This window comes from Equus przewalskii, chromosome 6 (assembly GCF_037783145.1).
Source record: "Equus przewalskii isolate Varuska chromosome 6, EquPr2, whole genome shotgun sequence".
In the NCBI taxonomy this organism is placed as follows: Eukaryota; Metazoa; Chordata; class Mammalia; order Perissodactyla; family Equidae; genus Equus; species Equus przewalskii.
This window is the reverse complement of record NC_091836.1, coordinates 78,483,184-78,510,709: the sequence shown is the minus strand read 5'-3', so window position 1 is coordinate 78,510,709 and position 27,526 is coordinate 78,483,184. Positions and strand designations below refer to the sequence as shown.

Here is a 27,526-nt window from a genome sequence, read left to right as displayed (position 1 = left end):
TGACTTCCCCTTTTGACTACCAGACTATTTATGTTTATCCGCTTGGTTTTCAAAGCTCCAACCAATCTGGCCCCTTCCCAAATATCCACACCTTGATTTTCCCATGACACCCCATTTCCCCCAAAAAGGAAAGTCACAGTCTTGCTGGTGCATCCTTCTCTCTTAGCTCTTGCTTCTTACTTAGACTGGATGGAATATTCTCCTTTTTCCATTCACCACCTGTCTTATTCAGGAATCCTTCTCTTATTTCCAGAGACTTCACTGGCCTTTGTTGGACTCTAACTGCATCTTTGTGCACCGCATAACTCAGCCTTTAGGGCAACAGTCATTCTCCTGACTACAAAGTTATGGTTTGCGAGGGCAGTCATCAGTTAGGATGCTTTTGGTTGCAACTAACAGAAAAAGTCCAACCCAAATTGGTATAATCAATACAGGGAATTTATTGGTTCACATAATGAATCTTCTAACAGCAGCACTGCCTTTTGTCACCAAGAACCTGTTTTCTTTAGGTCTATCCTCTCCATCTTTCTCTGGGAATAGCTTTAGCGTCCCAAAAAGTCTGTCAGATATCTTACTTATCTACAGGAAGAAAGAGAAAGTCTATAATCCAGAATCCCCAACAAAAGTCTTGAGATTCATTCTGATTGGAGAGTCTCAGGAACATGCCCATCCCTGTGGCCAGGGGATGGAATATGCCTATCGATGCCCATTCCTCCCCTGGAGCTGGGGGTACAGTCAGCCTCTCTTAACCACATGGATCCACACACAGAAACAGGAATTGGTGGAAGAGGGGGAATGGAAGTGGGAGAGACACCCACAAATGTCCCTACCTACACTTTTGGTATTCTCCACTGCACACAGTGCCAGGCACACAACTGTTACTATCCAAGGTGGTGGTGATGGGGGGTCGTCTGCCCATTGCAAGACATGCCAATAGACAGGAGGCAAGGTGATAGGAGAGAAAGGGTTTTTTATTATAGCTTGCTAGCAAGAGGGAAGATGGTTGACTAATGTCTGAAAGAACCATCTACTTTTGTAGAACAAAGACTACAGGCCAGTTAAATATGGGGCTGGTCTCCAGGTGGGGGAGGTTGCTGATCTCTGGGTGGGGCAGACATCTGGTCTTAGTTCCTGATAGTCCTTTGTTTTACTAGATATGCATCAGAGACTGGAGCAAGGCCCTTGTACACTGATCTTTCAGTCATCACTGATGATGGCTATCAGCATAGGCTCTCTGCCCCGGGGTCATCACATTCCCAAGGAACTCAAAAGAACAAAGTTATCAACTTATAGCAGCTAGGAGGGGCCACAAAATCTACAGAGCATGTCTGGGCTAGTTCATCAGAGGTCATTCAAAGTTACAATATGGTTTCTTTTCCACAATATGGCTTCCTGTATGTCAACCTCGTGTAGAGCCGATTTCACAACTGGTGCACAATGATTGTCCGATGCCTCAAAATACCAGCCTTATGAATGAGAGCCGAATCTAGGCTTCTGTTTCTTTGGTCACCATTTTCCACTCCCACCATCCCATGTGGTCACCACACCTCTGCTTCTCAGCAGAGTCCTGTCTGTTACAGACAAACATGCCCACACTTTTGGTTCTTTTGTTTTAAACTATGGACAAATTCTATCTTAAGAGTCCCTAGGCCAGCCAGCGGCTCCCCCTACTCCAGCCTCCTGTCTGCACAGAGTGGAGCAGATCAATAGCCCTGAGTCTCTGTAGGGTCAGCTCCCTCCCTCACAGGACTCTCTTGGGATCCCTGAGGGCGTCCCACCAGGACTGACTCTTCCAGCAGCGGGAAGCCTGAGCTTTTGGGAATTGAGGCTGCAAGTGATCTTTCTCTCCAATACTCCCTGTCCCCCTCTTCAAAGAGAAAGATGAAAAATAACCCCCTACCCCCGCCCACGCTCACGCCTCCCAAGGTCCCCTGTCACCCCTCTGCATTGCTCAGTACACTCTCTCGGCCCACTGCGTTCCTGCTGGCTGGCATCCATGGCAACCTGCTAGGCAACCAGGAGTCAGTTGGGCTGAGGCCCTGAGCCCCAACTGTCAGAAGGGCCGAGGCTGAGGTGGAGGAGTTTGGGGCTGTGAGTAAGTGCCCTTGGGGTCAGACCTGTGGGCTCGGGCAGGGGCAGACCCTAACAGGACTCTGGTGGGCTGGGCTAGTGGAGTGTGATCTTGGGCGCGGGGTGGCAGCTGCCGCCTCTGAAGGGTCACAGAGGCCGGGGCTCTGGGATCTCAGCTGGGCCTGGGGCCATCGTTAGTGCCGGAGGTGCCTGGGTTAGGAGGAGAGTCTGGGGCTTGGGTTAGGGGTCAGTTTGTCATCAGGGTTAGGATTTGTGGAGGGAAGAATAGTCCTTCCCCCGGGAATCCCTACAACTGGGGAGGAGGGAGGAGGCAGGAACTAACGTAAACGGAGCTACTTGTGTGCCAGGTGCTTTCCATATATCGTCTCCCGAGCGGTAACCCAGGAGCGGAGGCGAAGAGATCTCGCAGGCGGCCGGCTGTGAGGATTGACAGCTGGCTTTCTGGAAAATCGCAGCCCCGGCTCCTTCGACCCCTCCCCCATTTCCTGAGCCGAGGGGCCCGGGCGGCCGTGGGGCGGGGGCCGGGAGGCGCGGACCCGGAGCCGGGCGCCCTCTGCCGGGCGCGGGCTGCCGCTCGGGTACCGGCGGCGCTCGTTCTCAGGTGCTTTCCCCGAAGACCATGGAGTCCTCCGCGGGGCCTGGGATGCCTCTGCCCAAATACTGCAGCGTCGCCCCGACCCTGAGGGCCCCTGCCTGGGCCGGCGCGGCTCCCCGCTGGAACCTCTCCTTCGCCTGCCCCTTCGCCCTCCAAGCGCCCTGGCTCCCCGGGCACAGCGCCCTCACCAGGTACTGGCTCTGCCCCTCTGCGGCAGCGGTGTGCCCCGGCCTTTTCCTCTCTGTTCTTGGCGCTAGATGGCGTACCACGAGGGAGACAACTGGCTGCCTGGGAAGGCCGAAAGGGTCCTTTACTGTGTGGGCTGTGATTTGCTCGGGGTATTATATTATCCCTGTCTAAACTGTACTCCCGGGGACCTCAAGGGTTGACCTGGCTTTCGTGCCCCCTTGCAGCAGAGTGGGGATGTCAGAGTTGGCATGTGTGAGAGAAGGCAGGCAGGCATCACGTTATAAAGTTTCTAGCTCATTTTACCACCACCTATGAGACTTGCCCAGGCACCATGTGAGAAGTTAGGGTTCCTGCAACCAACAGCCAGGTGAGGTCTCCAGGCCCCTCCTCTCGTTCCCTCAGTTATCCTGGCTTCTCCTGAATAGTACCCTCAGTCAGCTGTCCACAGGGTGCACACCAGAAGGGGAAGGAACCTCAGCCTAGAAGCACATGCAAGTTAAGTCTCCGGGATTCCTGTCCAGGCTACTCAATTCAGTCTGCCCAGGTTAGGGATACGCTGGCTTGAACCCTTAATCGCCCCCTTTCTTGATTCACCTGTGTGGACTAGCTCCTTCAAAGGCAGAGTTAAGCATCCCTGTATGCAGGCTTGCTCACAAAGTAAATAGCTTCCCGAGAAACCCAAACCCTAACTCAATATTTCTCCCTGGGGCTTGGCCCTGTCTGCAAAATTTCCCAGAACCAGCTTCTCCATTTTTCTGTCTCACAGCCCCTTAGTCAGCTTCTCTGTGCTTCCCCTGCTCACACACTTCCTTCTCCTTTCTGACCCCACAGTGCCAAGCAACCTTACAATTTTGCTCGTTGGCCTTACCATCCGAGCCTCCACACATCATCTGGGAATCCCACACACCGCCGTAGGATTTACCTTCCGGTCCCCTTTCTTGGTCTGCTGTCTAGTCTCGGAGCCAGTGTTAACTTCACTATATCAAGGCTAATCACATTTTGATTACCTTGAAACAATTCCCAATCCTCAAACGATGGTTTCCTTCACTGTCCTCTCCTTCTCCCGTTCCAATAGTTTACCTCATCTCACCAGAAGTCATCGATTGCCACTTTTTCCATGGATTTCTGTTCCATGTAGCCCTGTATGTCCTACACCCACCATGGTGCGGCTCAGATTTAACAGTGAAATGTGTTTCTTGATATTCTTAGGGCTTGGTCTTCTCCATTCCCTAATTCCGTTTGCTTTTCCCCAGTTATGCAGCTTATCCCCCATGTCTCCATGTTGCTGACCCAGCATGGCAGGGGCTTGGCTGGCTGGGAAGAGTTGGAGATGCTGCTGACACATGGGTCCTGGCAAGAAGGGAACCAGACGGCTTTTATTACCGGGCTCAGATCAAGGCTGCTCCAGAGGCAAGTCCCTAACTCCCCACATCTCCCAGGCATGCTCCTGTGGGTGGCCCTGTCATACCTGATGGGCCTCAGCTGTGTGCGCCCTGCCTGGCAGTGCAGTTTCTTGGATAAGCACAGATCTTCCATGGCCACTTTGCAGAAGTGAAAATGTAATGTCAGTGAGTGTATTGGGTTGCTTGGGCTGTGTAACAAAGTCCACAAACTGAGCAGCTTAAATAACAGAAATTTATTGTCTCTCACTTCTGGAGACTGGAAGTCCAGGTGTTGGCCGGGCTGGTTTTTCCGCGGGCTGTGAGGAAGAATCTGTTCCATGGGCCTTTCCTAACTTCTGGTGGTTTGCTGGCCATCTTTGGTGTTCCTTGGCTTGTGGAAGCATCACTCTGATCTCTGCCTCATCTTCATGTGGTGTTCTCGCTGTGTGCATGTCTGTGTTCAAATTTCCCCTTTTTGTCAAAGATTTTATTTTTCCTTTTTCTCCCCAAGGCCCCCCGGTACATAGTTGTGTATTTTTAGTTGTGGGTCCTTCTAGTTGTGGCATGTGGGATGCCTCCTCAGCATGGCTTGATGAGCGGTGCCATGTCCGTGCCCAGGATTCGAATTGGCGAAACCCTGGGCCGCCAAAGCATAGCGCGCGAACTTAACCACTTGGCCACAGGGCCGGCACAAATCTCCCCTTTTTATAAGGACAATACTCGTTGGATTAGGAGCCCACCCTACTCAGCCATACTCAGTATGACTTTGTCTTAACTAATTGTATCTGCAACCGTACTCCCAAATAAGGTCACAATCTGAGGTATTAGGGGCCAGGACTCCACCATATGAATTTTGGGGGGATACAATTGAACCCATAACAGTGAAGAAAATGTACAGTAAAAGTACTTTGTTCAGTGTGTTGAATTAATGGGCACCAGCCTATGGAAAGAAGAGCAAAACGTGTTTGTCCACATGCACTCCTGTGTGCCCACATGCCCAGAAGCATGGTCCCCCTCACGCTGGGAGCCAGGCGGCAGCTTTATTTCAGTGGCTGCTTACTTCTTTGGGATTTTTCTCTTCTTTTCAGAGTCCGACTTTGTGAATGTGGATCCACGAGGGAGGGAAGACTAATGTGAATTCTAAAGAGACATGAATTATAGAATTTCCAATCAAAAGTCATTTTGTCATTTTCAAGTAACTAATATGTGAATTCAAATGAAATATTAGCAGAGTTTTGCTCAAATATAGGTTCTGTCTAGTGATCTGATAAAAGTAATTTGTAACCAGACTTTCTCTCTCTTCAAAATCATGCTGAGTTCTCAAAACAGCTTATATTTTACTTAGCGTAAGTACCTCTCCCGCCCTCTCTTTTACGCTGCTCATTTACTTAGCCAAACCATTCCTCACTGATGCAACGGCAGTGCAGAGGGCTGCCCGACCAGCCACAGCAACTCCTGGCCCATGTGGGCCTGTGGATGAACACACTGTCCCTAGTTGGTCTTGGACACAAGGACAATACTTCTTGGAAGTGCTGAGAGGAGGGGGAGTGCACTGGGGAAAGATCTAGAAGACCCAGGTTACTCCTGGCCAAAAATATAGATAGGAGAAAAGGAAGAGAAGAGGAAGAGAAAGGCAGGAAGTGATAAATGAGAGTGGCCAATGGCAAGAAGAGGTGGAGGGGAGAGCATCTGTACTACAGCCTGCCTGTCTGCCATAAACAGTGCTCAGCAGCACCTGTCCCTGTCCCTTCTCTAGATGGCCCTCCCGTTGGTGAGGAAGACGCTGGGCCTGGTTCTAGGGCATTACAGGGAACTGTGTGCTCCCTGTCGTACCTCCTAGTGCCAGATCTTATTCTGAGTGTTTTCTTGCCCACAGCTGGAGAGGCAGGGGGCCCTGCTTGTGGAATTTGAGGCTCCCCTTGTCACAGGCCCGAAGCTGCCAGCCCAGCAGCAGAGCGTGGTCTTAGAAGATGATGTTATTCAGTTCTCGCCGTCCATGGAATACTCACTGCAACCTGGGGACAAGGTGCTGGCACCCTGGGAGCCAGACCGACAGCGGTATGGCCCTGGCACTGTTCTCTTGGGCTTGGAGGCAAGAGACCCCAAGAGAGGTAAGGGGAGCTGCTCTTTCTCTCCCCCAGAAGGAGCCAGGCTGGTGATCAGGCCAGGGGAGAGAGCAAAGGGCTAAAGTCTTTATAGCTTAAGGGTGTTAGAGGCATTAAAAAAAATCCTTACCCCTGCACTTGCAGCTTAATCCTGGGGGTGGCAACAGATACACAGATCATATCTTTCAGATTATAGAATATTTTTTATCAGGGCAAATGGCCTAAATCTGCCATGTCTTGTTTTTTTTTTTTTGAGGAAGATTAGCCCTGAGCTAACTACTGCCAGTCCTTCTCTTTTTTGCTGAGGAAGCCTGGCCCTGAGCTAACATCCATGCCCATCTTCCTCTACTTTATACGTGGGACACCTACCACAGCATAGCTTTTGCTAAGTGGTGCCGTGTCCGCACCCCGGATCTGGGCTGGCGAACCCCGGGCCACCGAGAAGCGGAATGTGCGAACTTAACCACTGCGCCACTGGGCCGGCCTCCTAAATCTACCATGTCTGTATTGGTTAGCTAACCTATGGTGTGGGGGGGTTATCCTAAGGTCACACCAGTACTCATGACCCCTCCCCTGCCAAGCTGTCCAGGCACTGGAACAGTCTTGTTGTGCAGGGCTGGCCAGTCAGCATCATTTTAATTCAGAGAATGACAGAAGGAGGCTTCTCTTTCCCTTCCTCGACCTGAGGATGCATTTTAGTTTTGACATGAAAACTGAGACAGGGAGGCACGTCCAAGTACACCAGGAAGCGGTGGTAAATATGGAGCAGGTGAGGGAATGTTCCTGGCAGGCTCTCCTGGGAGAGGTGCGCATGAGCAGGCAGGCAGGCAGGCAGAGCAAAGGGGCTCAACTGAGGTTTTGCTTTTTGGGTTAAGAGAACCCTTATGCCATGCTATAGGAGAGATAATTATAACAAAATGTTGCTCTTTTCTGTTATGTAGCATCAAAAGAAGAAGAAATTACAGTTCACTTCTGGAATGGCAAGATAGCCCCAGTGCCTCTAGGTGGGGTCAGGTGGGTGCCCCCAGCTGTCTGGAAGAAGGCTGTGGAGAGGCTGCACAAGCCTTTCACCAGGGAGCACCCCAGTCCCCTCCTCTGGGCCCCTTGCTGCCCTCTGCTAGGGCCGGTCACTGGATATGTCTCCAACGGGCTTCCTCTGGGCACTCCGTTCCTGTGCCCTCCCTGCCACCCCTACGCCTGCTGCCAGCTGCTGTGCCAGGGCCGCCTCTGCTGCTGCCCCTTGGTTGGACCCACCTGGTGGCCTCTCACCAGGACCTCAGGGGTCACAGCCACAGAACGTCCAGAGGCAGAGCTGAAGCCCACAGCACAGCTTTTGCCCCTAGAGGGTCCTAAAGAGGAGGAAGTAGCAGTGCAAGCTCCTATGGCTGTTCCTTCCTCCTCCTCCTCTTCTGAAGAAGAGGATTTGGAGAATGATCTGGAGATGGGCCTCCCCCAGAGGCTGATGGTGGACAGCACAGTCAACACAGACCCCATCCTTCTGGAGAAGTCTCCGAGGAGGCAGAGCGGCCTCTGCCAGCCTGAGTGGAGGTACTGGAGGAGAAATGGGCCTGAGCCGCACCCTGGGAAGCCAGGTATTCCTTCTTCTAAGGCAGGGCTGAGGCCGCTGCTCCTTCCCTCTCACATGTCTCTTAGGAATCTGATGCACACGTCCACTGTGCTGGGATTGGCAGTAACACTTATGAGTGTGGTCATGTTGAAGGGGAGGCTGTGATAAGAAGGAAATGGTAGGTTTCCATTTAAGCAATAAAGCCCAGCAAGAAAGGACGGGCTGATCTTTGTGCTAAGGTTTGCATTCTCATTTAACAATTGTCTACAATTGTCTTCTTTCTTCACTAGTCTCCACTGGCAGGGCACTGCCACTGTCTGTTCTGCTCCCCACCTTTTTTCTCGGAAGCCCTAATTTTCCTCTAGATGAATAGTCAAAATGCCTCCAGGTGTTGATTAGAGTCTTCAATGCCCCAAGGAGCACAGAAACTGGTCTTTAAAATTGGTCATCGGGCCCTCCTGTCCAGGTGGGCCCGTCAGTAAGTTAGTGGGAAGAACCAGCGCACTGCACTGTGCTGCTCATCCTTTACAACTAAGGGGGAGGCCGTGTTACTGTCGCTGGCAATCTGCAGCCGTCCCTAAACTTCTTTACCTTAGAGTGGTGGAGGTTCCTGGGCTTCTGTAAAATAGGTCACTCCTATTTCAAGTGGGAGGCGTTGGCAGAAGCCACTTGGAAACAGCTGTTTCTACTAGATATGCCCACCCAACAAGCGATAATATGAAGAAAATGGTGCCGAAATCTAAGAGTTTTCATGATAAATTCTCCATAGCTTCCACTGCCTCCTGCTTCAGGACAGACTGGACAAAGAAAAGCTGTACCTATCCAAAAGAGAGCAACTGAGACGGCACCAGGCCCAGCCTCAGGGAGAGGAAGGCCAGTGGGGTAACTAGAGGGGCCATGGTGGTCAGACCTGCCCCAGGTACCCAGCCTGCCTTCCCACTGCTGTGGCTTGCTGCATAGCATTTATCTAGACTCGTTCCAAACCTGATCCAGTCCAAATTTCCTTGGCCTTAAGCCTGCGCTGTGCTTATCTCCATTGTCCAGCCACCTACATTTAACATTCAGTCTCTCTCCCCATCACCGTATTTAAACAGATCCACTCTAAAGGTTTTTTCCCCCCAAAATAAATTTTTTTTAATAATTTTTTTTTTTTAAAGATTGGCACCTGAGCTAACAACTGTTGTCAATCTTCTTTTTTTTTGCTTTATCTCCCCAAACCCCCCCGTACATAGTTGTATATCTTAGTTGCAGGTCCTTCTAGTTGTGGGATGTGGGACGCCGCCTCAATGTGGCCTGATGAGCGGTGCCATGTCTGCGCCCAGGATCCGAACCCTGGGCTGCCGCAGCGGAGCGTGTGAACTTAACCACTCGGCCACAGAGCTGGCCCCCAAAATAAATTCTAATAATTGGCTTCAGACACTTGGTCTGGCTCTCCTTTAGGTACTGGATCATTTGTTATGCTCCATGCAAAGGCTGATTTTTGGAGCTAAACCCCAAGAATCAATGGACCTGCCCTCTGCCAGGTCCCAATTCCGTGCCCAAAGCTATGGAGAAAATGCCTGAGATGGGGTGTGGGGAAAGGGGCCACCCCCAGCCCTTGTCATAGATGGGGTATTGAGTGCCATCAGTGAGGGTGAAGTGCATAAAACCACGTGTGTGCCAGGGCTGGAAACCACAGCAAACACCAGAGCTTTCCTTACCCCGCTCCAGATTTTGTGTCCTTTTAGGGAAACGTGCTGCTCTGCTTCTCCTAACTGTGCTTGATAGCCATCAAGTACCGACACTTGACCGTCTTCTCAGGCTCTGCCTCTTAGGAGTTAGGCTCTTGGGTGGGTCCCTGTGCCCTCCACACTTTGTTACTTTAGTTACAGGCAGTGAGGTCACTGTATGATCCTAACCTAATGATCCTGGATCCTGAAGAACCAGTTTGCTGGCTGCCGGCAGTCACGTTGCCCTCCTCCCTTGCTTAGGACTGAAACAGGATTCAATCTGTAGTTTTAAAAGTCAGGGAGGGGATGGATTCTTTCGAAGTGTTCCTTCCTTTTTTATGTTACTGCCCTATTCCTCAGGAAGTCGCATCTCCCATTATTTTTGTTTTGCCCCATTCAACCTCTTAAAACTTGTGTTCCCATCATGTTACTATCTCTTCTTTGTGATCAGTGTGATTTATAAGCTCCTTCGACTGGTGGTGGTTGCTTACCTTTGCTTCCCCTACTGGCTGTTTTGAAAAACGTGTCTGATAACTTCTCCCACTCAATTCCAAATCTGGTTATCAGATATAACCTTTTCCAAAAGCACCATGGCCAGAAATGACTAACAAACTTTATTTCTCTTTAAAGACAGAGAACAATGCTTGGAGCTTACAGATAGTTAATAAAGTCTGTGATCCTTCATGCAGTTCTACTTAAGTCATCACAACTCATCTCATCAAAATGCTGGCATATTTAACATAACTGAATTTTGCTGTTTAGGAACAAGAGGTGGCAACATCCAGAAAGAAAAGGGCAACAAACCACAGCAACAAACTACAGTGGTGGGGAGCACCAAGGAGCTGGTCCTGGAAGCAACCGACATGAAGCCACTGCAGGTCCTGCCAAAAGCTGAACGCAGAAAACTGAGCCAGGTACGACATATCAGAGGGACCAGAATTCCCCTTAGTCTAAAAGCCCTGAGGATCTAGGTAAAACAGAGTGGCTGGAGGGGCTCTGTAAGGGCTCCTTAGATGGTTCTTTGACCTTTTGGGGTCACACCCCTTTTGAGGATGATAAAACCCATGGACCCTATTCCCAGGAAAAGGTACATACCCGCAATTTTGCATACAATTTCAGAGGTTTACAGAAATCATGAAGTTCATCATAGGCTTCTTGGGGAGGCGGGGGGTGCAAGGATCCCCGTTTAAATGACCCTCTACCCTGGTGATGGGGATGGGTCTGCTTTACTAGGCCCTCTGTCCGTGGGAGTCTTCCTCACTAGGAATGCTAATGTAACTCTCCTTGGGGCTGGCCCCATGGCCGAGTGGTTAAGTTTGTGCGCTCTGCTGCAGGCGGCCCAGTGTTTCATTGGTTCGAATCCTGGGCGTGGACATGGCACTGCTCATCAAACCAGGCTGAGGCAGCGTCCCACATGCCACAACTAGAAGGACCCACAACGAAGAATATACAACTATGTACCGGGGGGCTTTGGGGAGGAAAAGGAAAAAATAAAATCTTTAAAAATAATACTAATAATATAGCTCTCCTTATCATATAAAATACTGGCATTTTTCCTGAAGAAAGACCTGTTATGTTCAAAGGAGATGAATCACCAGGCACCTAAACTGAGAGATGCAGCAAGACTGTTGGTGGAGTAGCTTAAAGAAGTTTAGGACACATCAGCGACTCTTTAAAATCAGTGATTTTTGATCCTTAAAATTATAGTCGGCATAAGACTCTCAGTATTTTTTTCTCTTACAGGAAGCTAAAGAGTAGTGGTGGTAGATACCTGAGGAAGAGTTACAAAGTGGCCGACAAAGCCTTCGACGGAAGGAGGTAGAGTACGGGCTATAGATGATAGTTGAATAAGCAGCAGCATCTTCACCCCATTGACTTCCCTGCAGATGAGTGGCAGCAGGGGGCACAGGAGTGTGGCGGCCCTGGCCAGGGCTCCCTGCCAGGGGCCTGGTGAGATCTGCTTGGGGATGCCTCTTCCACAGAAGCTGCATGGCTGGTCGGCCTGCTTTGGACAAATGTGTCCCCAGCCTCTCTGCCATCTTTTCATAAAGCCTACAGTTGTACATGAGCGACGTTTGGTTTCACCTCTTAATACCAATAAAAAGGAATTCTCTTTATTTCCAAATAGCTCCCTTTATTATCATAATTAACCTTTACTTGGAAAGCAAGCAATAAAAACTATCCAGACAGCATCATTACATTATTACCTTCAGGCAAAAGAGGGTGGAGGGACTTCTATACTTTCAAGTTAAAATAGGCACTTAAAGAGATGAACTCCAGGTCCCAGGAAGGCTCACCCTCTACAGTCGGTACCAAAAGCAGGATTAACGTGTAAATATTAAGAGAATAATATAGTGGCTTTATTCTTCTTGCTACTTAAAAAAAAGGTGATATGATGACTGTGATGGTCAACATCACATGGGGAAGACCAAGTCCACACTTTGTCCTGAATCAACTGCTACCACATGAGTCTTCCTGGTTAAGTCATTTGCACCCACAGTGACGGAATAGGTCCCCGGATATACTTCTATGTAGAGGTCCTTAGGGATGTTCTCTGCCTAGAAGGAAAAGCGGCTATTAGCAGGTTAGATTTTATATCCTAGTGCTGTCAGGACACCTCCACCAGGCTGCCTTTGTGAGCCAGAGGTGAGACGGAATGAAGCACTAATGTAGGAGGCGGAGGTCCTGCTTGAAAGCTCAGCTTGGCCACATAATAGGACTGTCGTTTAGGTAAGTCTCCATCTCGCCTTATGCTTGTTTCCTTATTTCTAAAACTGATAATACCTACCTCACAAAAAAGCATGTAGGTGAAAACGCTCTGTAAATGCTAAAGCATTACAGGAACATGAAAGGTCACAAAAGGAGCATTCTAGTTGGAGTAGAAAGATAAGGATTAGGTAGAGGGAAGGGCTAATGACCATTGTTTTGGGGTTCAAAAGCAGACAATGGCACTCGTCAGCACAGATTACCAGCAATGGCAAGGCACAGTGGAACAATGAGAATCATTCTTTTGAACTGTGCTCTGCTAAATTATTAGGAAGATGAAACATTTCTTTTCTCCCAAAGATGAGAAGACTACGAGCAGATTTCATTTTGTCATGCTGCGAGTCAGCTGGTTGGCAAAAGCCTTCCCTTGGAGGACTGGTTCTCCTATAGTGCAAAACACTGGCAACTGGAGTGAATAGAAAGATTTATGTTTATAGCTGAGCGGAACACAAAACATCCTCCAAGGACAGACTTCATGCATGGCTGGAGAGTGGGTCGTGGCAGGTGTGCAGGCACAGGAGTGCAAATGGCAAAAGAGCCAAGTCTCAAACCACAGCTGGAATATGACTACATGCTTACTCAATGCTCAGAAGGAGCACAGGCAGACGTCGTCATTTCTACCACCATACCCAGAGGGAAAAACCAAACCACCGGCCAGCAAATTCCACTGGGAGGAATAAATGATAATATTTACACTTTTATGAAACTTCTTCCCCTTTCACCTTGCATATAGATTTGAAGCCAATTTTTTCCAAAGCTGCTTTATGCCCAGTTACTGCAAAATTGGAGGTCTAATATCATTTAACTGACATGAATGCATATGACAATGCCACAACTATTTATTGGTCATCAACTATGTAAGTAAGTATGTAAGTAAACAAACATAGGTTTCAGAAAATACAGCTACATCAGAATTGCAGAAAGCCAAGGAGGCTTCATTTGTCTGCATAAAAGGAAACACCAGAGGTAAGACTGGCATCTGTGATTCCAACACTGTGAACATCAGGAAGATTAGTGTGACCAAAATCCAGCACGTGTTGGAGGCATCTAAGCCTAACAACTTCTATTTGTACTAGAAGTAGAATATTCTTAGTTGTTATTAATTCTAGTATACTCTGAATCCTGGCTAGTAGCACATTACGTACAAACAAAAATTAAGCAAACTATCGCAGCAACATGCTGGAGTTCCTTTCCTCAGAATTCCAGCCCTTCCAAGTTCCAAAAGATTCCCTGGGTTCATGAATTAAAGAGTACTTTATCATAAGGATGAAAAACTCATCACTATGTTTTTACAGAGAAACATTGGTGGAAAATGGGAACAAATCCCTTCAAATGTTTTGGAACCCGATCTAACCAAATGTATGTTTCAGAACTCCAGTGATGGTTTTCACTCTGTAAGCAGGAGGGTCAGGCCCCCCTGCTGCTGGAACAGACGATGGAATTCCAGCAGGACTCAGTGCCAGCCCAGCTGAGCTGTAGGAACTGAGATGTGAATACTTCACATTCTTTCCAACCACAACCATGAGTTCAGACACAAAGAGTGTCCCTGAAGCTTCAAGTGAAGGAAGGATACCAAGAAAACATAATTTAACACTGAGCCAAAATGGCGTACTCTCCTCCCAAGGGTAAAAACATCTCAACTTCAAAATACTACAGATCCAGTACCTAAAACCCTATAACAACCAGGTCGACTGGTTCACGGAACTGCAGTGGTGGTTAAGCCCAATTTACTTGACGTTCTGTACTCACAGACTGTGTTGCCTCTAGAGCACACTCTGACGCTTGATAGATGCCTCCAAGACCAGGGGAGGTGGCTTTTCTCTGAAGAGACAAATAGAAACATTGATCAGTGCCCGAGCTTTCAGTTCTGGATTGTAAAGACCAATTTCCTCCTACCTTATCAGGAACTAACAATTGTTCTGTCAGTTTTTTCTCAGTTGTCACCTAAGTTATTAAGACTTTCAGTGGATTCTGTGAGGTATTTTTAGTCAGATGTTTACCATGATTACTGTTTATCCTTACATGGGCTTTGGAGTCAGATAGACCTGAGTTTGCATCCTCTCTCTGCTGTTTGCTGAGAGGGACAGATGAATTTCTCTGAGCCTTGGTTTCCTAGTCTATAACAATGGGACACCAGACTGCAGGGAAGATTCAAAGTGCAAATGTGACTGACACTTCACAGGCTCTCAGGAAACAGAATTCTCTTCTGTGCTTCTCCCAGGAGTCAGGGTACTAGAAGGGAACAGGCTGAACCGATAGAGTCAATTTCCCTCAGAGGCATGAATTTACACTTACCGGAAGGAATGGGAGGGATAGGAATGACTCTTGCCCACACATAACCCCCTTAGGGTCAGGCGCACTTAAGAGAGCCCTAGGCCAGGCCAGAAATGGGAACCAGGACTCGGGCTCTGGTGTTGCTCCTCATATCCCAGGCCAGGAAAACAGAAGGGACTTCCAGCGTGGGTCCAGCCCTCGCTCTGGTATCCCTGTGGCCACTCTCCCATCCTCTGCCTAAACCCACAGGCTAGAGAAGTCAGGAGTCCAACTTGTGGATTACACTCTGGACTTAAGTTTGCTGTCTTTGAATACAACCAGGGGAGTTTAAAAATAAAAACAAAAACAAAGAAATCTCTCAAAAATAACAACAAAGGACTCCTGTTGAACCAGTTCAATGAGTAGCATCTCTGGCTTCCCCAGAATGACATGTGGCAAAAGACAGGTAAGTTTGTAGTGAGAGGCCTGTAATTGTTATCTTTAGAAAGAGTATTTTGTTAAAAGAGACCCCCTCTTTTTAAAAATTACCAAAAACATGTTATTACTACCTTAGAGTAAAATATGTGATTATGAAAAATCTCTTTCCTATCTCCAGATGTACAAGAGGATATTTGAAGCTTTTCTTTTTAAAGTCACTAATTTAATTAATTAATTTATTTTTGTGAGGAAGATTGGCCCTGAGCTAACATCTGTTGCCAATCTGCCTCTTTTGTTTGAGAAAGATTGCCGCTGAGCTAACATCTGTGCCAATCTTCCTCTATTTTGTATGTGGGACGCCGCCTCACATGGCTTGATGAGCGGTGTGTAGGTCTGTGCCTGGGATCTGAACCTGCAATCCTCAGGCTGCAGAAGCAGAGCACACGAACTTAATCACTATACCACCGGGCCAGCCCCAAAGCTCTTTTCTTTTAGCCTGCCCAAGAATCCTGTGGCCGAGGATTGGAGATTCAACTGAAGATCTTACAGTGGTATCTATCTTATATTTTGGACAAACTCTTATTTCATGTTCATTACTGTAAGTTCTTCAAGGCTGGGAGCTGATACATGTCCACTGAGCACTGTAATGCTGAGTCACGCAGGCATCCAGTAACACAAATCCAGCAGGAGCTCCTCAATATAGGGTCTTCCACCTTGGAAGGCTGAGGGCACAGCACAAGACAGTTGAGGATACACACCTGGCCATTCAGCTCCGACTTCCCTCTGTGATAACGATAGACATGGGTTGCCCCTCCTTCCTCTGGCACAGATGAATAATATTTCTAGAGAAGTAATGTGAAAGATGTTGAGTAGCCAAATAATCTGGTCAAATTTTCAAAAAATTCCCTGTTACTTGGGCAAAGTGTGGTTAAGAAGGGAGGTAAGAGAGTGAACATAAGCTATCTGTCCTCTTGACAGGCCTCTGAGTCACATAAATCTTTGCCCATGTAAAGTGGCTGCCGAGAAGGAAACTGCATTTGGCATTACTTTGCTGCCATCTGCTGCCTCTGTAGGGCAAGAACTCTGGCCAACTAAAGCTGGGCAGGACCACGCTTTCTGCCAGGTTAAATAATTTTCAAATACACATGTCCTTTTGTCTCCTCTCATGACAAACAAGAGCTCCATGTTTATTGTCTAAGTCTCAGACAAGGGCAAAGCAAGAGAGAACTGCGTCTCCTTGAGACTTAGAAATACAACAGGAAGTGTAACATAAACCCAATAGCTATGCAGAGACCTCTCCCGCCCCTCCTCCGTTCTCCCCATGCGGAGGAGGGGTGGGGAAGGTCTCCAATTTAAGGAGAATAATCCAAAGGATCAGAAAGCAGTTACATTTTTCTTGTCTGCTTCCTTCCTCCCCCTCGAAGTTAACCTTAGACTTGCCCTTGATTATGACTAATGATGAAGACATCACACGCCTGCTTGTTTTGAACACAGCGTGGGGACAATGTTTAAGGCATGAGATGGAAAGAATAAGAAGCTGGGGAAGGAAAGCACTTCAGGACATGGATCTAACGATGTATTTTAGAGGCTGCTTCAAAATTTTGAAGGCAAACTCAGAAGGCTGTTCTTCACTCTATCTTTAGAAAGCCAAGGGATTCTGAGCCTCCATTCCATGGTGGAGACTTGAACTGAAGCATGAACTGAAAACCAAAATGAAGAATACCAATTTGCTAAACCTCAAACCAAAGACAAATATTACTGCTTTTACTGCCCATGAACCAAAGTGTTTAAGTTGATCACTTAACAGTAGAGCCGAAGTTATGGATTTTTCTAAAACCATCTAACAGAACAAGAACATAAAAATATTCTCTGAACCATATCTCACTGGTTGGAATCATGTTCTGGGATTCACAGGGATTTTATAAAAGATGTAGAAAGATTAGAGATTTTTTTGAAATCTTAATATATGAAATTGAAAAGTAGGATGGAAACAAGTTATTCTCTTCCTTCTCCCTTATAGACCAGCAACCTTACAACCACATAAAAATCACAAAATGTTAAGGCTGGAAGAGACAATAGAGTTTGCTGTAATTCCTAGAAGACAGAACACCTTCCTTGAATGTGGGCTGGCCTGCCTTCAACATTCCCTTCAAGTACTTAAAGATGATCTGAGTGTATGGTTTTGAGAAGAGGGTCCTTAAAACCTTGTTGACGCATTTCATTGAATGGTACCAAAAATCTCACATAAGTCCTTCATGTTACAGTTTATAGCAATTTTCTGGGGTTCATCTCTCAGTGGAAACCAAAGAAACAGACTGTGAAGACTGGAAAGGACTTTAGAGATCTTCATTTTACGATGGGAAAGGTAAGGCCAAGAGAAACCAACCGGCCTAAGGCATTACAGCCAATAAGTGGCAGAACATGGGCCTGATTCCTGGGAGGCTGCTCCTGCCATTGAGCCACACCACCTCCAGTGACGTGCTGCATCTGTCCCACATAACCACCTTTGTGGCCAACAAGTGATATGGACCCACAAGGACATACATACTTAAAAACTACATTACCAGGGACTTGAAACGGGGGTTAAGATATAACGTAGGGATTTTGTTCTACTTTTTCTTTCAATATGTTTTGAAAACAGAGAGGCTCAGTTCCAGCTTCGAGGGACTCTACTAGTTTTGTTTACACTTTAGTTCAGTTCAAAGTTTTAAAAAACCCCAATATTTGAACCTGACTGCTTTGGAATTTAGCAAATAAGTTTTTTTCTTCTCCCACTAGTCTGAAAACAGTAGTGAAGGCAGAGACCTTTTCTGGCTTGTTCACTACTGTATCCTCAATAATACCTACAGAGTTAGGCATGCGATAAATATTTGTTGAATGAATTCTAACTTGGATTTATCAGCTGGTTTAAATTCTTGCCTGAGTGCAACCTGGCCAGGAAGGCAGGGCAGGGCAAACAGGCCGTCTCCAGCTTCTCCCTGCATTCCACAGAGATCCACTTGGTGATCATCTGCAGGCCGAGGAGGGGCATGGCTTTGGCTTACACACACTTACCCCGCACTGACTTGATGTATAGTCCATGAATTCAGCCATTGTTCTGAAGGAAGCACTGAGGGTTGGGTGTCTTTCTTCTCTCTATTTGAATAAACGGCAAGTCACAGGTGAGATCTGGTATTCCCTAGTGGAGAATGAAGTCATTTTGGGAACAGCTTCCTTTTTACTTTTCGAAAGGCCTCTGCAAGTTTCTTTCAGTAAGAAGGATCTTACTGAGGAAAGAATTCCGACTCTAAAAGGAATACAGAGACATACAACTTATCCAGGACAGAGACAGGTTTGCAGGCTTTCCTCTAGTATGAGATGGTAACATGTAAGAATTTTTTTAAAAAGTAACCCACCAGGGCCAAGCACTCCCAGTATCCTAAAGCTACCCAATAAGAATCTGTCAAAGGTCAAGAGTTTTCAAAGGGCTTTTCCGTTCACTGCCCTGATACTTTAGAGCTTCCGCCAAGGACAGGGTCCCTGAGATGCTTCTGTGTGGCGTGCCCTGCTCCCCGACAGGCCACCGCTGAGCGAATGAATGGGCTGCTCCCCCAGCACAGGGCCCTCACCTCCCCCGGGAGAAGGCGCCAGGGGCCGACTGCGGGCCGACTTTCTTGGTAGGGCCGCTCCCGGGAAATGACCCCCACGCTGCCTTTGGGAAGCTCCAGCGAACGCCAGTCCACCGCCCTCCTCTTGGCCCGCTCCAGCACCTCCTGACCCAGCCTAGCCGAGCGCTGCAGGGAACGTCGGTCCACCCCGTTCAGCGCCGCGGCCGCCAAACAGGTCTCCATGTCTCCCTGCGCGGGCACATACACAGACACCGGCAGGTCAGCGGGCCGCCGCGACCCCGCCCCAGCTTGGGGTCGGAGCCGGGGCCTCGACCTCCCCGGTGACCACCGCCGCCGGCTCTGTCCCCAACGCGCTCCAGGCGCCGGGTCAGGGGCGAGGCGGCGAGCGCCGACCCCCTCACTTCTGTCTCCCCCCGCCCTCCGTAGTGGGCCCTCACCCGTCCCGCCTCTCAAGGCGCATGCGCTCAGCGCTCTGTCGGAGAGGGAGGGCTGGGCCTGGAGTGCCCGGCGCCGGCACCGCAGGCCATTGGTGGAGGGCGGGGGAAGGGGCGGGGCGCGCGGCCGCACCGGACACGCCTTCTGCGTCTGGGCCGCGGCCCCTCCGCACAGGTTGCCGGACTAACTGCCGGAGTGCAGGGCGGGGGGCGGGGCTGTCGGTGCGCGCGTCGTAGGTGTCGGAGAAGAGGTGACTGCTGGGACCGCCAGCCCGCGCTGTCGGGGGAGCCCTTGGGCCCGGACCTGGCTCTTAGAGGTCGTCTCGGCCGCTTAACGGGACGAACCTGGTGCAGTCAGGTGGTCTCCTGTTGGGCTAAGAAATTGTGGGGAGTGAGCCACGTGCCTCCAGGCGCCTCTTTCTGCCTGGTCGGTATTTTGGCATGCTGCTACTCTAAAACCTCTTTGAGGACAGGCCAAACGGTGCGGCTGTCAAGGTGGCGTTGGCAGAAGGGAGTCCGTCTGGCCCCAGGCTGTTGGCGGTGGGACGCGCGGCCTGCACCAGGAGGCAGGTGTTTCTGGGCCACAGAGTCAGAGGGGGCCTGAGTTGTCTGCAGGGTCTCCTGAAATCCCCTCGGGGCAGCTTCCTCGCCCTCCACTGCGAAGTACGGAGTCACACGTTTTTGGAGGCCTCTTCTCTGGGGGTTTGAAGTCCCCTTTCCAGAAAAGTTGCAGCCCATTTAAGGAACTGTGCCCCATTTTCTTCCACTCCACTCCACCTGGTTATTTGATGGGAGGTGGAGCCCAAGGTCTCCCTGCGCATTAGTGACTGCTGTGCCACTCTGCGCGCAGCATAGCACTGATGCTCAGGAGGGTCCCCTTTAAGGGTCACAATGCTGAGCTAGTCTCCTCAGCAGATGGTTTGATGCGCACTTCTGAGCTACCAGGTGTGTATGAGGATAACACCACAACCTCCATCTGCGCTTTCCCTGGTTTCCTGCTTTCCTCTCGCCGAAAGAAATTGAAAGTCTTAATTACCCTTGGGATAGTTTTCATTGTAGGAGTATTCTAAAACTTTTCCTTCAATGAGTGTTTATCCAGTGCCTCCTTCAGAACGAAGTGGTTTACATGCACAGGGTCCCAAATATCCAGTGTGGAGAGCTGAGTTTGAATTCCCTGCTCTGCCACTTTTTTGCTGCGTGATTCTGGGCAAACAAATTACTTAACTCGTTGAGCCTCGCTTTTCCTCATCTCTTCACTCAGGGATACTAGTACTACCAGCCTCCCCAGACTGAGCTTCTTGAGGACAGGAACCATATCTGTCTTGTTTACTGAGTTTAAGGTGCATCTAGTGTTCTATCTCTCACAGAAGGGCCTAAAAATAGCGATTGAACGGTGAATTGGATGGCTCTAAGATTTTGAGAGAGAATTCCTGTAAAATGCATAGCACAATGCCTTGCAAAGAATAAGTGTTCCATAGATTAGGTACATTATTATGTGCCAGGCGCTGTCCTAGGAGTTGCAGAGAATAGAAAGTGGATCAGACTGAAGGAGAATAAAAGGAAATGATGCACATAACATCTGTAATGCTAGGAACAAAATATTAAGATTTTGTCTGTAAGCTGTTTGCCATAAGATTGATACCAGATAAAGTTCTATGAAGCTTAGAGGAGAAAGATATTGTTCAGTTGGGGAGATCAAGAAAGGCTTTGTAGAGAAAGCAGCATTTGAGCTAGGCCTCAAAGGATGTAGGAATTAATGAGAGAAAGAGTAGTTAAGATACCTGTTAACTCATCTTATAATGAGTGTGGTTGAGGGGGAGAGAGAATTTGTTCTTTTATTATTTATGGATTTCAAGATCCTGGCTCCATAACTTTTAGCAGTGTCTGTGTAATCATGAGCAGATTACTTAACCCATTCTATAGCTCAGTTTTGTCTTCTATAAAATGAGAATAATAATAATAGTACATTCCTCATAGGGTTGTTGTGAGGATCAAGTAAGTTAATATATGTAGAGTGCTTTGAATAGTACTTGCACATGGTAAATGCTCAGTAAATATTAACTATTATTATTGTCTTAATAGACTTCAGCCTTGCCTGCTAATATGTCCTCACTTAGCCAATACTCCAGCCTAGGATTCTATTACTTCCCCCACCGCCAATTCCATTCCAGTCGAAGTGTTACTTTCCTTTTGTCAGGTCAACTTTTTGAAATCTTCGTCTGCTATTCCCAGGTGCAGCCTGTTTCCATGGCTTTTTTTTTCAATATTGGGGTACTTATCCCAATCTGATTTAAATTATATGTGGTTGTGGTTCCTTCTCTCCCAACAGTTTATGAACTCTTTGAAGGTGGAAACTGTTGCTTCTTTGTCCCTATATATCCAGTGCCTATTAAGCAGTAGGTATTCAATAGACATTTGTTGAATTTACTGATTTAATTTTTAATTTAAATAGATCCCTATTAGGCAAGGTAAGGTTGGCTTCTTTAAAAAAATCTATCCACATACACTTTACTGAATGTAATGAATATTCAATTGTAACTAATCTTCCTAGAATTTAACATTTAGAAATACATAGGAAGGAAGATACTTGGAATGAAACTGAAGCCTAAAGACTAAGATGAAATTAAATCTTTGTTTATTTTATATACATTTATATATACATATATTTTTAAAATAATTTCAAGGTTTGTACTGTATACCACAGATTGAGAGAATCTTTTTTCTCTTTTTTAAGATTGGATGGAACTAGTGATGGAAAGTGATCTACCATCAGGGCCCTCATGGATTAAACACAGCCCAAGCCAGGTGCTTCTGGAAGCCACTGGTGAGACTTGGAAACGGAACAGCAAATGGAAGGAGGGCGTATAATCAGAAAGGTACCTGGTCATCAGTGGAGAAAGAAACTGTTGTAAGCCTTCAACGATTTCTCTCTTCACAAGGGTAAATTTGTTCCAGAGAACACATAGAAGTTATTTGTCTAGATTATGTTTTGGGGAATAGATGAGTTCGGGGAAGTATTTATTCCTGAGGTCTGAGGGAAGAGATTGGTCCTGTGTTTGGGACTTTTTGAGGAGAAAAAAACAAGTCTAGCAAAGAGCAATGTAAATTCTTTTTCTCTATGGGAAGGGGGCAAAAAAGGGTTAAAAACCTAGGGTGCAAGAGTGGGTATCACGCCAGAGTGAGACAATGATTTATACTGTACATACCAGACAATGCATAAATCACTTCATTTGACAGGTGGTATTTTTATTTCTTCAGCAGACTTAGGGAGCTTTAGACTCATTACGGCTCTGTGAAGTAGTATGACGGTCTGAGCCATTAGATCATTCATTTTGCCTGATTACATCAACTCATTGGGTTATTGGGGAATGAAAGAAACTCCTTACCAAAACTGTCGTCTTGATTACATAAAGAAAATGAACCAAACTTCTGAGAATTAGCTTTTACAACCTGTTAAAAATGGACTGGAAGTTAAAAAATTGGTGGCAGAGCAGGAATGATTAGGGAAAAAGTTTTGTCATTTTAAAAACTACCAGAAATTAAAGGGGTAAGTAATTTTGGGAGATAAAAATACTAGTTGGAACCCAAGTAGAGTTTTTTAAAAACTGCTTTATTGAGGTATAATTTAGATATCATAAAATTCATCTCTTTTAAGTGTACAACTCAATAATTTTTAGTAAATTTACAGAATTATGAAAACATCACCACAAGCCGGTTTTGGAACATTTTCATTACCTGAAAAAAATCCCTAGTGCCCACCATATGCAATCAGTCTCAACTCCCACCCCTAGACCCAGGCAACACTATTCTGCTTGCCATTTCAATACATTTGCCTTTTCCGGACTGTTCGTATAAGTGAGTCATACAATATCTGGCCTTTTTTGTCTGGCTTCTTTCACATAGCCTAATGTTTTTGAGGCTCATCCATGTTGTAGCATGTATCAGTACTTCATTCCTTTTTATGGCTGAATAATATTCCATTATATGAATATACTACATTTTGTTCATTCGTTCACCAGTTGATGGCCATTTTAACTGTTTCCATTTTGGGCCTATTATGAGTAATGTGGCTCTGGAAGATCGGGTTCAAGACTTTGTATGGATACAGGTTTTCATTTCTCTTGGGGAGATACTTTGGAGTGGAATTGCTGAGTGGTATAGAAAATTTATGTTTAACATCTTAAGAAACTGCCAAATTGTTTTCCAAAGTGGCTGTACCATTTTACAAGTCCACAAGCAATGTATGAAGGTTCCAGTTTTCCACATCCTCCCCAATACTTGTTATTGTTTGTCTTTTTGATTATAGTCATTCTAGTGGGTGTGAAATTCGTATCTCATCATAATTTTAATTTGCATTTCCTTAATGACTAATGATGTTGAGCTTGTTTTCTTGTAGTTATTAGCCATTCCTATTTCTTTTTTCATCAAATGTCTATTTGAATCTTTTGCCCATTTAAACATTTTTTTTTTTAATTGGGTGATAAAAGTTCTTATTCTGGGGGGCCGGCCTAGTGGCACAGTGGTTAAGTTCGCACGTTCCACTTTGGTGGCTCTGGGTTCGCCAGTTTGGATCCCAGGTGTGGACATGGCACTGCTTGTCAAGCCATGCTCTGGCAGGCATCCCACATACAAAGTAGAAGAAGATGGGCATGGATGTTAGCTCAGGGCCAGTCTTCCTCAGCAAAAAGAGGAGGATTGGCAACAGATGTTAGCTCAGGGCTAATCTTCCTCAAAAAAAAAAAAAAGTTCTTATTCTGAACAAGAATTCTTTATCAGATGTATGATTTATAAGTTTTTTCTCCTAGTCTGTGTCATGTCTTTCATTTTCTTAATGCTGTCTTTTGAAGGACAAATTTCATAAGTTTTTATTAAGTCTAATTTATGAGTTATTTTCTTTTATGGATTGCACTTTTGGTGTCATATCTAAGAAATCTTTGCCTAACTCAAGATCATGGATATTTTTTCCTATGTTTTCTTCTAAAAGTTTTATATTTTAATTTTTATATTAGGTTTATGCCATTTTGCATGCATTTGTGTGTGTATTATGAGGAAAATGTCTTAACTCATCTTTTTACACTTAGATGTCCAGTAGTCTCGGTAACATTTGTTGAAAAGACAATTCTTTTCCCATTAAATTGCCTTGGTACTTTTGTTAAAAATCAATTGACTGCAAATATAAGGGATAATATTTGGACTTTTAATTCTGTTCCACTGGTCTATATGTTTGTCCTTATTCCGGTACCACAATGGCATTATTATTGATTATTATGAGCTTTCCAGTAAGTTTGGAAATTGGGAAGTATAAGTCCACCAGGTATGTTCTTTTTTTGCTCTTTTCTCTCTCTTTCTCCTCCTTCTGGCACTCTCCTTACATGTATGTTAGTATATTTGGTTGTGTCCCACAGGTCTCTGAGGCTTGTTCATTTTTCTTCATTCATTTTCCTCTCTTTTCTTAAAATTGGATAATCTGTTTTGATCTATCTTCAAGGTCACCGCTTCTTTTTTCCACAATCTCACATCTGCTGTCGAGCTCTTCTAGTGAATTTCCATTTCAGTTATTGTAGTTTTCAACCTGGGCATTTCTGTTTGTTTTGTTTTATAATCTCTTTCAATTGATATTCTCTATTGAGTCATTGTTGTCATACTTTCCTTTAATTTTTAAAACTTGTTTATTTTTTCAGTTCTTTGAACATATTTTAACAGCTGCTTTTGAAATCTTTGTTTTCTAAGTCTAACATTTGGACTCAGAGGTAGTTTCTGTTAACTGTATCTTTTTCTGTGCATAGGTCCCATATTCCTATTTATTTGTATGTTTCATAATTTTTTCTTGAAAACTGAACTTTTTAGATGAGGGGCCAACAAACTTTTTTCTGTAAAGGACCAGAAAGTAAACATTTTGGATTTTGCGAGCCATGTGGTGTTTATTGTAACTACTTAACTCTTTTGTTGTACTGTGAAAGCAGACATAGACAATATGTAAATGAATGAGTATAGACGTCTTCCAATAAAGCTTTCTGTAAAAAAACAGGCAGTGGGCTATAATTGGGCTGTGGGCTATAGTTTGCCAATCTCTCTTGTTTTTTTTTATAGATTGGCCCTGAGCTAACATCGGTTGCCAATTTTTTTTCTTCTCCCCAAAGCCCCCAAGTACATAGTTGTAGATCCCTCTAGTTCTGCTATGTGGGATGCTGCCTCAGCATGGCTTGATGAGTGGTGCTAGGTCCATGCCCAGGATCTGAACCAGCAAGACCGTGGGCCACCAAAGCAGAGTGTGTGAACTTAACTGCTCGGCCACAGGGCTGGCCCTGTCAGTCTCTGTTTTAGATTTATACTATACCAACTCTGGATTCTGATTGCCCGCCCCCACCCCCCGCCCCCGAGGGTTGTTGCTGCTGCTGTTGTTTGTTAGTTTATTGGTTTAGTGACTTGCCTGGACTAATTCTGTAGAGTCTGTCTCCCATGAAGCGTGTGGCCACTGATATCTCTCCTCAGTTTTTTTCTCTTAATTTTTGTTTTTATTTTTAAGCCTGACTTCCTAGGGATTGTCAGCATAGCTTAGTGGTCAGATAATAATTGGTAAGAGGTTGTGTTTAAATATCTTGAGCCTAGTAAGGCTTCTACCTTTTGCGATGGATCTGTGTATGGACTGGGGAACACATTTAAAGTTCAGTCAAGTCTGCCATGAGTTTTATTCTCTGTGTGTGCAAAGCCTCATATTCAGCCAGTGCATAACCTTAGACAGGTGCACACTTTCCAGACCACCAAGGATATGGGAGAGCTTATCAATGTCCACTGTGGCTAACTTGCTCCCTGGATCTCAGTGTTAAATTTCTGGCTGGTCTGTTGTTTGCCCCAGCCAGTACTACGGTCTCAGCCAGCTGCGATGTTGATTTTTCCAGATTGCTTACCACTTGCTTTCTAAGATGACTTGTGTCCGAGAATACCCTGGGCACCCAATCAAGTCATCACCCTCCAGAGCTGCTGGCTTCCATGGCTTGTCTTGTCCTGATAGGATTACCATGTTGGAGCTGGGGGTGGGGGATAAGGAATGGGAACAGCCTCTGGTGCCCCAGATTCCTGCTTTTCTAACAGAGGTTCAGTAGTTTTTTATTTCGCTTTTTTTCATATATAAATGCTTTTCAATTTCTTGTGTAACTCTGGTCAATTTCCAAAAAAAAAAAAATCCTGAAATGATTGTTCTGACAATTTTATATAGTTTTATTGTGGCTTTTTGGATAGATGATTTGCTAACCTCTTCACTCTGGAAATGTCCCCAATATAGATTTTTGATGTCCTAAAACCTGACACAATATATCCTGACAGGTCGAGCAGCTTTTTTTTTTTTTTTTGGTGAGGAAGGTTGTCCCTGAGCTAACATCTGTTTGCCTGTCTTCCTCTTTTTTTGCTTGAGGAAGATTGTCCCTGAGCTAACATCTGTGCCAATCTTTCTCTATTTTGTATGTGGGATGCCGCCATAGCATGGCTTGATGAACGGTGTGTAAGTCCATGCACAGGATCCCAATGTGCAAACCCTGGGCTACAGAAAGGGAGCACACAAACTTAACCACTATGCCACTGGGCTGGCCCCACCAGCAGCTTTTTGAAAATTAATATATTGATCTTCCTGTTCTCTTCCAATTTTATATCCCTCCTAACCTTTTAAAACACAACTCTTTACTCTCTTAAGGCTTACTTTTATATATTCTTTTAGGATGAAATTTATATTTGTTCTTGTTATCAATATTTTTTTATTTATTCAGTGGTAATTTATTAAGCCTTTGTTCTGTATTGATAGTGGATTGATGTTCCATTCCAGGAAGCTCTAACAAGTAGAGCAGGAAGCCAGATTTCCAGGATTAGAATTATACCAATTCTAGAGAAAACTTTAGTTATATCTCCTGATCTGTACTCACTTTACCTAATTATAGGTGCACCCCATTATAAGAAATAATGGAAATAAATTTTAAAATTTAAGAAATAATAGGGTGATTATATTATTTGAAATATACTGTTTACACTCAACTATTTGTATCTTTCAGTTTTATGACTCTTTTTTCTAGTCACACACCATCCCTTTCACATTTTGTGGAGAGAACATAAAATCATCTGCACACAAAGTTTCTTTATTTCTTTTCCCTGTGAGACCCAATAGTAACTAAGGCAAAGATGTCCTGTTTGGGAGGGAGGGAGCGGACTGGATAGATACTGGAAGTAATGGCTGATGGTTGTGGAATATGGAGAAGGACGCAAAAGTTGAGGTGGCTCAAATTATTATCTGAGGTGCCATGACTATAGGATGAGGCATGGCAGATAGACAGATATGTCACCTTTCATATTACGTTGTTCCTTGGGCCAGAGAAATTTTGCTCACATTATAGACTGGGCAAGA

At 45.9% G+C, this 27,526-nt stretch overlaps 3 protein-coding genes and 1 long non-coding RNA gene across 26 annotated transcripts in view; 2 read left to right on the top strand and 2 right to left on the bottom strand.

Moving 5' to 3' along the window:
• The first annotated feature begins 1,982 nt into the window (after positions 1-1,982).
• C6H11orf16 (chromosome 6 C11orf16 homolog) lies at positions 1,983-11,763 on the top strand. Of its 4 annotated transcripts, none has more exons than XM_070626304.1 (7): positions 1,983-2,095; positions 2,439-2,877; positions 4,129-4,285; positions 6,134-6,368; positions 7,304-7,910; positions 10,401-10,552; positions 11,382-11,763. In XM_070626304.1, exons 2-6 carry the CDS (start codon positions 2,711-2,713, stop codon positions 10,531-10,533), a joined length of 1,299 nt encoding a protein of 432 aa, XP_070482405.1. In that variant the 5' UTR covers positions 1,983-2,095; positions 2,439-2,710; the 3' UTR covers positions 10,534-10,552; positions 11,382-11,763. The 4 variants fall into 4 exon arrangements, with proteins under 4 accessions (XP_070482405.1, XP_008512252.2, XP_070482403.1 ...); XM_008514030.2 differs by having other exon boundaries at positions 7,304-7,954; XM_008514023.2 differs by having other exon boundaries at positions 2,025-2,091; positions 7,304-7,954.
• LOC139084209 (uncharacterized) lies at positions 5,328-9,769 on the bottom strand. The gene is made up of 2 exons (XR_011541610.1): positions 9,630-9,769; positions 5,328-5,397 (listed from the first exon to the last, which is right to left on the bottom strand). It is a non-coding gene; the product is annotated as an uncharacterized lncRNA (long non-coding RNA).
• Positions 11,752-19,229, bottom strand: AKIP1 (A-kinase interacting protein 1). 3 transcript variants are annotated; one of them, XM_008514009.2, is made up of 6 exons: positions 19,141-19,229; positions 18,704-18,931; positions 18,150-18,230; positions 15,854-15,937; positions 14,154-14,225; positions 11,752-12,196 (listed from the first exon to the last, which is right to left on the bottom strand). In XM_008514009.2, exons 2-6 carry the CDS (start codon positions 18,923-18,925, stop codon positions 12,053-12,055), a joined length of 603 nt encoding a protein of 200 aa, XP_008512231.1. In that variant the 5' UTR covers positions 18,926-18,931; positions 19,141-19,229; the 3' UTR covers positions 11,752-12,052. The 3 variants fall into 3 exon arrangements, with proteins under 3 accessions (XP_008512231.1, XP_008512223.1, XP_070482407.1); XM_008514001.2 differs by having other exon boundaries at positions 18,704-19,194; XM_070626306.1 differs by having other exon boundaries at positions 18,845-19,153.
• The window catches only part of DENND2B (DENN domain containing 2B), a 176,813-nt gene continuing 168,464 nt past the window's right edge, over positions 19,178-27,526 (top strand). For 3 of the 18 annotated variants that reach the window (XM_070626261.1, XM_070626255.1, XM_070626248.1), the window contains exons 1-2: positions 19,178-19,703; positions 21,872-22,013. The gene's annotated coding sequence lies outside the window, so the exon portion shown is untranslated. Of the gene's footprint in view, positions 20,083-21,871; positions 22,046-27,526 lie in introns of all 18 variants that reach the window. The other 15 variants (XM_070626265.1, XM_070626278.1, XM_070626264.1 and 12 more) reach the window with 14 other exon arrangements.